The sequence below is a fragment of the Rhincodon typus genome, chromosome 10 (assembly GCF_021869965.1).
Source record: "Rhincodon typus isolate 14 chromosome 10, sRhiTyp1.1, whole genome shotgun sequence".
Classification (NCBI taxonomy): Eukaryota; Metazoa; Chordata; class Chondrichthyes; order Orectolobiformes; family Rhincodontidae; genus Rhincodon; species Rhincodon typus.
This window is the reverse complement of record NC_063341.1, coordinates 66,630,292-66,644,104: the sequence shown is the minus strand read 5'-3', so window position 1 is coordinate 66,644,104 and position 13,813 is coordinate 66,630,292. Positions and strand designations below refer to the sequence as shown.

The following is a 13,813-nucleotide window of genomic DNA, read 5'->3' as shown; positions in this document are numbered from 1 at the left end:
GCAGTCCCAACACATACACTGAACATGATGGCTGGCCAGTGGCAGTGGCTTCAATTGTATTTCTCTTTGTACAGAAAACAAAAGGTAATATTGTATACATTTTTAATGTTTCTTCACATGGATGAAGGTTGATCATGTGGAGGTTAATGATAGTCCACACAATGTTACTACAGGCACAAACAGTTCCAGATTTACATCTGTGATTCTATGATTCTATTAATTTGCCAAACAACAGGGAGAGGATAGGGGAATGGGGCTATCTAAATTGTTCTTAGATGACCACAATGGACTGACGGGCTGAACAGCTTTCTTCTATGCTGTAACCATTTTTGTGCACTAACAATTTATCTGTGATTTAGGATTTTTTTCGGCTGATTAATTCTATTGATGGAGATATTAGGGGTTTTGTCTGCTCGATGGAGAGCCAGCAAGAGACCTGTGTTGCACTCTCTAAGAAGGGTCCCGGTATTAAGTGTCCCTATGTGACGACAACAAATCTTTTCCACAATTAAGAACGCTATGGACAGAAATCCCAGCTACTGAGATCTGTGATAAATCAGAGGCCAACATCTGTCCTGAACGGTAATACACCTGGGGAGGCTGTGGCTGCCTCTAAACCTACCGAAGGCTTAGGATCAAGCAGTGACCCACGCTGCAAATAAGTAATGAGAGGAGATGTTTCTTAAGCTAGGGGTTACAGGCAGAGGAATTTAGGGGATGAGCAGCAAGAGCTGGTGTTAGGCTCTCAACAATTCTTGTTATTATATCCCACAATCAGGCAGTGAGTGCCCTTAAACAAGGGACACCGCCCCCTTCCAAGAGACAGTCTAATCACCATCCTTTGGCATTCAGTGGTATTACTATCACTGAATCCCCCATTGTTAACATCTTGGACTAGCAACTTAACTGGACTTGCCATATAAATGCAGTGCCTGCAAGACCAGGTCAGGGGCTAAGAATCCTGCAACAAGTAACTCATCTCCTGACTTCCAAAAGCCTATTCACCATCTACAAGGCACAAGTCAGGAGAGTGATGGAATTCTCCCCACATCCTTAGATGAGTCCAGCTCCAATGATACTCAAGAAGCTTGACACCATCCAGAACAAAGCAGCCCTCTTCATTGGCACCACATCCACAAGCATCCGTTCACTCTACCACTCACATTCAGTAGCAGCAATGTGTACTACCTACAAGATGCGTTGCAGAAATTCACTAAGGTTCCTTAGATTGCACCTTCCAAATCCATTAACACTTCCATCTAGAAGGACAAAAGGCAGCAGATACATGGGAACACCACTGCCTACAAGTTCCACCCCAAGCCACTAACTGTGCTGACTTGGAAATATATCCTTCACTGTCACTGGGTCAAAATCATGGAATTCCCTCCCTAATGGCATTGTGGGTCTATCTACAGCACATGGACTGTTGTGGTTCAAGAAGGCAGCTCATCACCACTTTCAAGGGCAAGTAGGGATGGGAAATAAATGATGGCCAGCTAACACTGCTCATGTCCTATGAGTGAATAAATAAAACAGAATTAGTTCAGGTGCAGAAATTTAAAGGTCACTGACAGAGGGCTTGCAGGCAGGGGCACTCATAAAATTCCCTAGGTGACTTTTCTGCCACCCTTCGGCATGCACGTCCCTTTTCTCTTCAGCAGAGACCTAGTGCTTCTGCCCCTCCCTCCAATGGAGACACTTAGGAGGCCAATTATGGCCACAAGGGCTGCTTTTTACCTGCCCTCAATTTTGAGACTCGTGGTAGGAGTACGGGAATCGGGGAGAGGTGTTGCTTTAGCCCACAAGTCACCAATGTCCTTTAGGGAAGGAAATTGCCATTCTTGTCTGATCTGGTCTACATGTGACTCCAGGTACACAACAATGTAGTTGACTATTAACTGCCATCTGGTAATTAGGGATGGGCAATAAATGCTGGCCTAGCCAGCAATGCCCACATCCCACAAATGAATAAAAAGAAGTCATGCTGCTGAATTCTCAAGTGGGAAGGCAGTCATTTCCTCTCTTTCATGTGCCATAACAAATTAATTCTCCCCTTACTGGGACTACAGAATTGTCTGACAATAAAATTGGCTGTCAGCTGTCTGAGGTAGGATTGCATCTTGAATGGTGGGGTGAGGGGTCTTGAAGTCTCACCACTAGTCAGTTGGAACATTAAATGACTGTGGGAAACCCAGCATTGGTGGTCTTGCTTTCGAGTGGCTTTAGAAATTTTGCTATTCATCCAGTTCTACCCAAGTGCTTTTCTACTTTCTGGAAATATATGTCACGTATTGGTCACTTTGTGTATAAATGTATTTTCCTGATATCAGTTCTAAGATTATCATTTACCAATTTGAACTCGTGTCTCCTAATTCTACTCCCACACATTAGTTTACCATCATAATAAACTTGTAAGTCTTTATCAGATCAGTTCTTGGGCATCTCTATTCCATTCTGAAAAGCACTATTTCTATCTTTCCTTGCAATTCACACTTATTGTGTTAGTTAGTGGTAGTGATACATTATTTCGGGCTTAAACCACTTTCGTATGCAAGGACTTCATGTTATTTGACCTGGCACTTACTAATTTCCCACCTATTAGGTTGAGAGAGGAACTTACACAGTGTTTCACCTCCTGGTTGGTTCCCCAACTGACTGTGAATAATGCCACTGCAAGCTTGCCCCATTAATGAGAAAGAAGTAAGGAGAACAAATAAAATATAATTAAGCAATGTGTTATTCTAATATTTAGTAAACCAACGTTTTGCATAATGGGGTGTGGTAAGTGAAAATTTAATCTGTAAGCACTAATTGCTGTTGTGTTACGTTGGAAAAGACTTAACAGTGATTAGGAACTTTCATCGATGGATTGAATAAATAACAAGGAAAACAGAAAGTGGACCGAAAATTGACTATGATGTTGATTAATGTGATTGAATGTGACTGGAAATGCATATAATTTTGGTAAATCATTGCATATCAACGTGACGCTTTTAGATTTCCAAAATAATACTATGAAATACATAATAATTTCAGAGGTTAATCTGGAAGTGCTGTTCTTGTGCTCCCATGAGTACAGTGAAAAGTTTACAGGTTGCCACTTATGACGCCATCTTAGGTACAAAGGTGCCTAGGTACAGGATTATAGTTACAAAGCAGAAAAAAAAATAAGGTAAACAAAGTTAAAAAGTTAAACATTACAGTCCTTCTTAACAAAAAGTAGAAAAACAAAGAAACATATTGCTAGTAAAGGTAATTTAAGGATTATGTATTTTGAGGTCTCATACTTGTTTCTGTTGGTAGTTTACACAAGCATCTTGTTGAACATTTGAATGCAGAGATTATACTGAATACAATCACTGATGTCAATGTTGCTTTGGAGTGGATACGATCAACATTTCTTTACATAAGAGCTTTTAAAAATCCAAACCACTATGGTAAGAATGAAGCTTCCTAAAGTTGCATTTTACATTACAACATTATTTTTTCACTGCTTGGATTTTTAATTCATATCTTTGCCAGATTGACAAGACTAAAATTCTGTTTCTGCCAGTCGTCATGATCCAATATACAATGAGTTTGAGAAATCTCAACTTAGTTTGTAATAGATGTACATAAACTCGCTCTCAAAGGAATGTCTTATAAAAATACCAGAAATAGTGTTAAATCTGAGGATTGGGAGATGTTTGGGACCCAACAAAGAAGTACTGTAGAACTAATGAAGGAAAGACAAAAAATATTAGTAATCGATGTTTACTGAGGAGCAGAAGGTGAACTATAAAAGCTTCTGTCGATATATGAAAGGAAAAACTATTCGCAAGGATTACGTAATCCCATTGCAGATGGGACAGGAGAAATTACAGCGAAGAATAGGGTAATGGCAGAGAAACTGTGTTTGTCTTTATGGACAAAAATACAGAAAATCTCCCAGAAATTCTTGGCAACCAAGAGATGTGCATAACTAGAGAGATCAAAAAAATTAGTATTAGTAAAGAGGTAGTATTGGAAAAATCAGCTGGATTGATGGTTGCTATATCTTCTAATCCAGGTGAGCTTCATCTCAGAGTGTTGAAGGAAGTAGCAATAGAAATAGGTGTATTGGTGGTGATCTTTCATAATTATATAGATTTTGGGGAAGTTGCTGCTGAATGGAAGATGGCAAGTGTAACCCCCTGATTTAAAAAGGAAGGGACAGTGCAAAACTGTAGACCTCTTAATTTGACAGTAGAAGAGAAAATATCAGAATCTATTTTAAAGGATGTGATCATGGAATATTTTAGAATGGCAAAATTGGACAGAGTCAACACGGATTTATGGAAAGGAAGGTGGTAAGAACTGCTGATGCTGGAGTCAGAGATAACACAGTGAGGAGCTGGAGGAGCACAGCAGGCCAGGCAGCATCAGAGGAGCAGGAAAGTTGATTTTTTGAGTCGGGACCCTCGAAGAAGTGTCCCGATCTGTAACGTCAACTTTCCTGCTCCTATTATATATGGAAAGGAAACTATGTTTAACAAACGTTTTGGGAGGTTTTTTTTGAGGATGTTGCCTGTTGCATGACAGAGGGGAATGAGAGCATGTAATATATTTTCGGATTTTCCGAAAGCTTTGGATCATGTTCCACATAAGTGGTTACTGAATAAAATTAGAGCACTTGGGATTTGGGGGAAAATACTATAAAGCAGTTGTAGGATCATTCTCAGGAAAGCAGACTGTTACAAATGGGATTCTGCAAAGATCAGTGCTAGGTCCCCAACTGTTTACAATCTATATTAATGATTTGGAAGTGGGGACCATTGTAGTATTTCCAGATTTGTGGATCACACCAAACTGGGTGCAAACATAAATTGTGAGAGGATGCAAAGAAACTTCCAGACGACATTGTTGAGGTAAAGTTGCCATAGTCTTACCAGACCACAGGGCTGCTCTCTGATTAGAGAGAGATGACTGGTGATGATTTAACATGAGGATCACCACACCTGAGGTGAGAGGAGAGGTTGAGATAGAGAATCCTTTATGCTAACTTCAGCCAGTACAGGAATTGTGCCCACACTGTTGACATCACACTGCATCATAAACAGCATTCCAGCCAATAGAGCTAAACTGACCCCCTCAGAAGGGTATAGGCCATCTAGGCGAATGACTAGAACATGACAAATGAAATTTAATGTGAGTATGTGTGCAGTTATGCCCTTTGGTCAAAAAAAAAACAAAGATAGGGAGCTGAATCTTATGATTTTTGGCTAAGTCCAACTTGTATTTAGTTTTTTTGGAGGGTTTTTTTTAAACCACAGGGTTGATTAAGTTCTCTCACTATATTTAGCAAATGCAGTTTTGCATTAATTACCTCCCAAGCCCCTGTGGTGTCTCTCACTTCCGTTTCTAGCCCCATTCTTATCATGCACCATTCCCAGAAGAACTCATACCTCAGTAGATAGCCACTGAAAGACTGGCATCCCTTGTACCTATGCCATCTTTAAAAGGCCACTGTGCATTGCATCAGGACATGTGCTGGCATTTCAAAGCTGTCCTGCTGATTGATAGACTGAATCTTAACATGACTGAGAAGAGGAGGATGGCAGAATGATTCTTCAACAGGGACCTGGAGATCCTAGTGGACGCAAAAGAGAGGAGTCATTTTCCTAGAGGACCAGCAGAGAATGCTGCATGACCAGATCCTGACAGCATGGACTGAGGTTGCCACCTTAGTCAGTTCCATCTCCATGGTGTGAAGGAATAGCCAGCAGTGCCATAAGAAAGTCAGAGAATTGTTGGGCCAAGGTAAATGCTATAATTTTGCTATTTGTCAAATGCTATTTGTCTCCTTACAATCACTCTGTCTCTGCTATTGCACTCATCTCCACTTAGGCTCATACACTTGCCACTCCCACTTTTACCTGTAACATCTTCATTCACTTCACCCCAGTGTCCTAAACCAGTAAGCCTACATGCCTTTTGTGCTGCCAAAATAACTCCCTGGGAATACCTCACGACCTTTCTATTTAGTTGCACCAGCACTAACAGCTGTGTCACCCACTTTTACATCACTCAATCACTGGCTTTCTCTCATTACAGAAGAAGACAATCCATAACAGTGTAGAGCAAGTCCATTTGGGTGGAGGTGCCTGACATTCAGAGATAATCTTGGCCCTTGCAAGAGAAAAGTAGGACCACTCCTGCAGAGATGCAGAAACATCCATGTCCAACTGAGTATGTACCCACTCTTCATTCTACTGCAAATTTCATAGAGTCATACAGTATGGAAACGGACACTTTAGTCCAACTGGTCCCTGTAGACTAATTTTCCAAAATTAAACTGTTCCCACTTGTCTGCATTTGGCCCATATCCCTCCAAACTTTTCTTATTTGTGACCTGTCCAAATCTCTTGTTGTAACTGTAGCTGCATCTACCACTTCCTCTAGCAGTCCATTCCCTATACAAACCACCTTCTGTGTGAAAACGTTGCCCCTCAGGACCCTTTTAAATCCATCACCTTAAAAATATGCCTCCTAGTTTTGAACGTCCACACCTAGGGAAAAAGACCTTTGCTATTCATCTCATCTATGCCTCTCATGATTTTATAAACCTCTATAAAGTCACTCCTCTGTCAGTCTTGTTCATTTCACAATGCTTCAAACCATTGGCCATGACACCTTCTCTCTTGTGCCCTACAGGTACCAGCGGGATGTCCAAGCCCTCTGCCCAAAGCCATCTTGTTGACCTCTGGGGAAGAAAGTTCTGAGGCCTCAAAGGCAACATTGGTAACGCAGCGTCCTGCACTCCCTATCAGTTTAGATACTAACAGCTTGTTAGTACATTAGGCTTAGAGAGTATGCTAGCACAATCTGGCAAGCACCTCACTATGACAGCTCCACAACTAGGTAAGGAAGGAACGTCCTAGATGGCAGGCTACAAACCTTCTTACTTGGAGGACTGCCAGAGACCACAGCAGCAGGCAGCTGTGAACCATCTGGCATTGGCAATTTGGGACTTCATTGACATACACAGGGAGGAACAGGAGCAGCAGAAAGGTAAGAAGTATGCAATGATTCTCGTTGCCCAAAAGCTGCACCAGTGGAGCGAGTCATGCAAATAAATGAATGAGGAGCAAGAGTAGGCTACTCGAATCTTTGACCCTGCTCCACCATTCAGTAAGATCACGGCTGATCTGGTTATAACCTCAACTCTACATTTCTGCATATCCCCAATAATTTTTCATCCCCTTGATAATCAAGAATGTATCTAACTCTGCCTTAAAAATTTTAAAGTGGAGGTTGTCTGCCTCCGTGGATAGGTTAGCAGCCTACATGGAGGACCATGTGCAACAGCATCAGATGCAATTGTGAGATTGATGTAGCACACTGCCATACAGCAAAATATGCACTCCCTTAACTGAAGACTGCTGAGCAGCAAGGAAACCTGTATAACTGTACTAATTGGCTTGGCAAGGCAAAGCGTGGATGGTGCTAGCATGCAGCTAGGCATTATGTGAGTGAGCACTAAGACAGCAAGTGAGTATCTTTGAGAGACAACCTGGTCCAATCTGTGAGCCTGTCCATGCATGCAAAGTGTGTCTGCTGCAGTGTTTCAATATTAGTTGCCAGTGGCCCCCCTGCAATGCAAGTCTCTGCTTCCACAGCACACTGCCAGTGTATCAGAAGTTCCATGATGGTTTGAGGATTTGGGAGATGCCAGATGCCATTGTCCATGGAAGAGGTGTTTGTGCAGCTGGTGCCTGTGAGTTGTGTCCTAGGCTGCAGTCTGAGTTTTTGCAACTTTGCAATTTTCAGAGCAAGCTATGAGCTGAATCCACCAGGTACACAATTTGGATTTCATGTTGAATTTTAAAGTTCTTACAGTGCATAACAATGGATATAGACAGGATGTTTTCCATGTCTGGCAACTCTGGAAGGGGACTTAATCTCAGGATAAATGACAGCTGTTTAAAATTGACATGAGGAGGAATGTTTTCACTCAGAGGATGGTGAATATTTAGAATAGCTTTCTGGAGCCTAATGATTTTAAGGGATCTGGAGATAGAGCAGGAATGTGGCATTGGAGAGGTGGTAAACCATAATCTAGAATTGCGGGGTTGGCTCGATGAAATGAATGGCCTACTCCTCATGTGTTCCACTAATGTAGAATTTTAGTAAGTTACTAAAAATGCTTTTTGTGAGAAATGAAAGATTTCAAATTGGTAGAGAGGAGATATATTTCTAAAGTTGTAATTGGTCTACTTTATAACTGTCAGCAGGAATCATCTCATCATGCTGGTATACTGGATCTGAGACTTTTGATAGGGGATGCAAAATAAGTATTCCATATTGCTATATGAATGACTCCAACTATGATGAGCACAAAACTTCACAAAGATATAAATTCTGCGTCTTATTTGTTGACTCATTAAATACGTTTTTTTTGCACACTGATCAAGTGATAGTTTTTTGTACAGTGGAGTTGGGGAGATTCATATAACCATAACCACAGTTAACGTTGCACATTCATAGAGAGTATTAAGTTATTTTTATTAAGTACATTAATCTTCTGTTAACAGACTAATATTAATCCCAGAAAATTTTACCTGTGGTCTAATAGTTACTAACTTTAATACCAACTGAACATCCGACTACTATTTCACATGATCTATGATCCTTCTTTTTATGGCAGAGATATGGAAAATGAATGTCATGATTTCAAACATAACAACTGTCTGTTTTTCCGAGGTTTTGCGACTGGACAAGGTAGAACTGGAATTGAAACCAAATTACAAGGTAGTCAGGTTACTTTTAATCCTTTCTTTCCCAATGAAAAGCATTAAAAAAAAACCTGTTTACCAACTTTAAGTGTTTGAAACAAATATCACTTCCAACTTAACGGTGTAACACTGATGATATTGGATAAGCTACCGGTTACATCTGTCCAATTTTGCTTTGCATTTAAGTCAGAGTTCTATCCATAAACCCTGTAGTTCCTTAACCAATTAAGAAAAGTGTTCTGGTGTTTTGGCAATTCTATTATTTAATGTAAAATTGTGTGCTCACTTAATTAGTTGATAGAAATGAAAGTCACCCATTTTTATGCTAGTGACAGTTTTTTCCAAAAGTTGAAAGTGATTTTGATGTGGTTTGTTGATAACATAGCAGCCTTGGCTCAGTGGAAGAACCCATCACTAAGTCGGGTTATGGATTCATGTCCCATTCCAGAAATTTGAATATCTAACCCGGTTGACACTTCAGTGCAGTAGTGAGGAAGCTGTGCTTCCTTCACTACAATAATGACTATAATTTGAAAGCATTTCAATGGCTGTGAAGTGCTTTGGGACATCCTGAGGTCATGAAGGGAAGTATATAAATGCAAGTCCTTTCTTATATATCACAATAGCTGATTGTGTCATTTCCTGGCACCTAGCAGGAGGCTTAAATACACACCAACTTTTGTTTTCTCCATCATGAAAAAAACATTGGTTTGGATTTCTGCAAGCATTGTGTGCACCAGAAATATATATTGAAAAACTCCACAGTCCTGTGTGAATTCCTGAACCAAACACAATCTTTTACTTAATACTACATTTATTATAGACTGTAACATTACATCTGCCTGATTCCTGCCTAGTCAGCCGCCCAGCTGTTGCTGTTTATACCCTGATATGATCCTGGACCAGACTGCCAAATTTATATTATGATCTGCTTAGGCACCTATAACTTACTTTTAGATGTAGACGAAAAGTGAGATGCAACAGATTTAATGAGAGAATAAACCCACAAAATTCCACATTTTTAGGCAAACAACAAGACTTTATTGTATAAGTTGGAACAGTAAAATAATCTACAATACAGGTACAAATTACTCCTAATATCCAGAATTAATATGTGGCAGACATGGTGTAGTGATTGTAATGAAGTCAGCCAGCTGGACCTCATAGAATATGAGTTCCCTGATTAAGGCTGTTAATCTGGTCTAATCAGGGAGCCCTAGCTGACAGATAAAAAGGGTGGTGTCAGAGATACCGACAGTCTGAAAGCTGACTCTGAATGAGGCAGTACTCGAGTCAATGACTGTTCATGCATAAATAAAGGGTGACTTAGTGACAGGATACTGGTCTCTGTGGAGTTATATCAGTGGCAATAAGAGTAAAGCATGTTCCTGAAGAAAATTGCTCACAACAATCGTCTTTGAGTTCCAGTAGGCATTTCTCACATCATACCTTTGTTTGGGAAGCTTGATTCATTTGACCCTGCAGTCAAGGACTGGGCCCAGTACGTGGAACGAATGCATTATTTTATTTAGGCAAATGACATTGTGGCAGACAAAAAGCAATGAGTAATTTCCCTGACAGCCTATGGAGCCTCACTTTCTCTGAGGCACCAAATACTAAAACCTTTCAAGAATTGACAGACATAGTTAAGGAATATTGTGACTCCATGTCTCCTCTTATTCTGAGATGCTATCGTATTTCCTCAGCATTTCGAGAACCAGGGGAATCAGTGCTGGATTTTTGACTAAATTAAGATGACTGGCAGAAGCCTGTGACTTTGGTTTAACCATTAATGAGATGCTTAGAGACCATTTGATATGTGGGTTTAACAAAGTAATTATGCAAAAATGCCTATTAGCTGAAGCTCAACTGGACGTCAAACAGGCAGTACAGCTGGCTTTATCATTGGAAAATCGGCAAGTGTAGCATACAAGTTGCAGGGCATTCCAATGGAAGTGGACACTCTCACAAGTCTGATTAAGGTTGGGCAACACCACTTGAGTGCAGTTAATTGCATAGCCTTACTTAGGACATATCCTAATCAGAGGGATTCTAGGTCATCCCACAGCAAAACCCTAAAATAAAGCCAATCCTCGGCCAAACAGTTAAAATTTTCTTCAGGACCCTGGCCAGCAAGCCATTGTAGTTGCTGCTGGTATGATGATTTGAGGCAGCTAAAGTGTCCTACTAGACCTAAATCGAGTAAGATAACTCATAGGCTGGTGCCCAGAGAGTTCATACCTTGGAAAGTCCACTTACGTCTAGTTTGGAACAGTTAAATTACTTAGCAACATCAAAGTCAGAACCAATCAAAATAAACATTTGGTTAAATGGTCATCCAGTTCTAATAGAGGTTGATACCGGCGAGGCCATTTCAGTGTTTGCAGAACCAGTTTTCAACAAAATTTGCTTTGAACTCCAGCCCTTAAATTTGAGCAAGACCTTAGCTAGGCTAAGAACCTATACCAGGGAACCATTACAGATTAAAGGTACAACTCTGGTTCCGGTCTCTTATGAAAAGCAGCTAGTTCAGTTCCCAGTGATTGTCGTAAAAGCTCAGTCCCAAGCTTGATGGGACGAGATTGGCTGTGAAAGATTCACCTAAGTTGACTCAACATTTTTCAATTAGAAAATGGCTGCCTGAATGAAGGCCTAATTAAATACCTGGAAGTCTTCCAGAAAGGTCTGGGAACTGTCAGAGGAGCCAAGACAACCTTGCATGTTAACTAGGAAACAATTCCATGATTCTACAAAGCCCACCCAGTGCAATTTGCCTTAATTAGAAGGCTAGAAAGTGAAGGAATCATCAAACCAGTCCAGTTTGTGAAATGGGCAGCACCAGTCATACCAATTTTGAACCCCAGCTTTGCCTTTGTGGGGATTTTAAACAGATGGTAAACAACTTTTCGTATCTGGATAAATACCCAATCTGTCACATGGAGGATTTACATGCAAAGCTGACGGGGGGGGCAGGAGCTGTTTTTCAAAAATCTGGACATGAGCCACACGTACTTGCAATTTCAGTTAGATGAGGATTCCCAGAAGTATGCTACAATTAATACCCATAAGGGCTTGTACCAATATGTGAAACTGCCGTTTGGGATATCGTCCGCCTGTGCAATTTTTCAGCAGATGATGGAGAACAATTTGCAAGGTCTACTTCAGGTCAACATTTACCTAGATGATTCTAGTAACAAGGGAAAACAAATAAGGAGCACTTAGAGAACATGGACACAGTCCTAAAGTGTTTTTCCAAGGCGGGTGTACGCGTAAGAAGAGAAAAATATCTGTGCCAGGTCCCCAGTGTGACTACTTGGGCTACAGAGTCGACAAGACCCAGTTGATTGGAAGATAAAGTGAGGACGATCAAAGGTGCCTTAACTCCCACGTCTGGCCAGAAGCTTAGATCATTTCTAGATTATTATAGAAAGTTCATACATAACCTGGCCTCTAGCCTGGCACTTATGCATCAACTCCTAAAAAAGGGTCAGCCTTGGAAATGGTTGCTTAGACAAGCCCTAACTTTCAGTGAAGTAAAGAAACAGCTATCATCCTCTAGGGTGTTGGCAGACTATGATCCCAAGAAAGATCTGGTATTGACATGCAATGCCTCCCCGAATGGCATCAGGGTGGCTTTAGCTCATAGGTGGCCCAATGGAGAGGAACGCCAAATAGTATATGCATCAAGGACTTTGGCTAATGCAGTGTGTAAATATGCCCAATAGAGAAAGCAGTCGTATTTGGAGCCAGGAAGTTCCACCAATACCTTGACAGATGAAAATTTGTGATAATGACAACCTGAAGCCCCTACTCGGTCTGCTTAAACTGGACAAGACAGTGCCACCCATAGTTTTAGGCTACATTCAGTGGTGGGCTCTAATACAAAATGCTTATAATTACAAGTTAGAACACTGCCCAGGAGGCCGAGTAGCAAATGCGGATGCATTGAGCTGCTTCCCATTAACAGGTACACCACTGGTGGCATCCCCATTGGAACAGTCTGTAACTATTAAATTTTCTGGACATGCTCCCAGTCACAGCTTACAATATGAGACTTTGGATGCAGAAAGATCCAGTCCTTTCAAAACTGAAACAACTGGTTGTGATGGAGAAACCCAAAGGCCATCACAACTAGAATTGAAATCTGTTTGGACTTAGAGATACCAGCTCACATTAGAGAATGGCATATTGTTATGGGGAGCAGGAGTGATTGTCGTGAACAAAGGTTGCTGCCAAACACTGGCTGAACTCCACCAGGGTCATCCAGGGGTCTCCAAAATGTTGGTGAGAAGTTATGTGTGGCAGCCAGGCCTGGATGCAGACATAGCCATGTTGGTGAGGCAGTGCCCAGACTGCCAACAAGGACAAAAATTACCACCAGCGGCTCCCCACACCCATGGGAATGGCTGGGTAAACCCTGGCTCAGTTGCATGTTGACTATGCATATCTTTCATGGATTCAAAGTTCTTAATCATTGTGGACGTGAGGTGAAGACCAGTGACGTATAAAGTTTGGGTAGGTACAGCAGTCCTGAACAAGCATGTAGACCATGTGAAAGCTGTAAATTTGCAAACAGTATGGGAGCCAAACATGCCCTGTCCCTTGTAGCAGTTGGAAAGGCTGCCAAAACACATGGGTTCATCCTCTCCCTCAAGAGTTGATAAGCCCTCAGAATCTGGGATGGTCATGATGGATGTAGCTGCCTTGACAGCTTTGCCTACGGAGGATGAGTGAAATTCTATCAAGGTGCTCCAAGCATGAGATGAGCTCCCATATGTTACACATGGCCTGTATCAGACACCAAGACAGAGGACCGTGACCTGGTGCTAAAATGCCCTAAGAGGCTATCCAAGTAAAAGGACTGGCCTATGTCCTTGGACTGAGAGGGTGGGGGAGATGTAGTGATTGTAACATAATCAACCAGCTAGACCTTATAGACTATGAGTTCCCTGATTGGGGCTGTTAATCTGATCCAATGGCTGACATATAAAAAGAGGAGTGTAAGAGATACTGACACTCCGAGAACTGACTCTGAATTGGGCGGTACTAGAGTCAAGGAC

At 41.4% G+C, this 13,813-nt stretch overlaps 1 protein-coding gene across 1 annotated transcript in view; it reads left to right on the top strand.

Annotated features, from left to right (window-relative positions):
- Positions 1-13,813, top strand: part of hfm1 (helicase for meiosis 1) — a 107,924-nt gene that overhangs the window by 36,261 nt on the left and 57,850 nt on the right. Inside the window, exons 15-16 of the mRNA XM_048601544.1 lie at positions 3,304-3,437; positions 8,722-8,769. Coding sequence (XP_048457501.1) covers positions 3,304-3,437; positions 8,722-8,769 — 182 coding nt within the window. The remainder of the gene's footprint in view (positions 1-3,303; positions 3,438-8,721; positions 8,770-13,813) is intronic.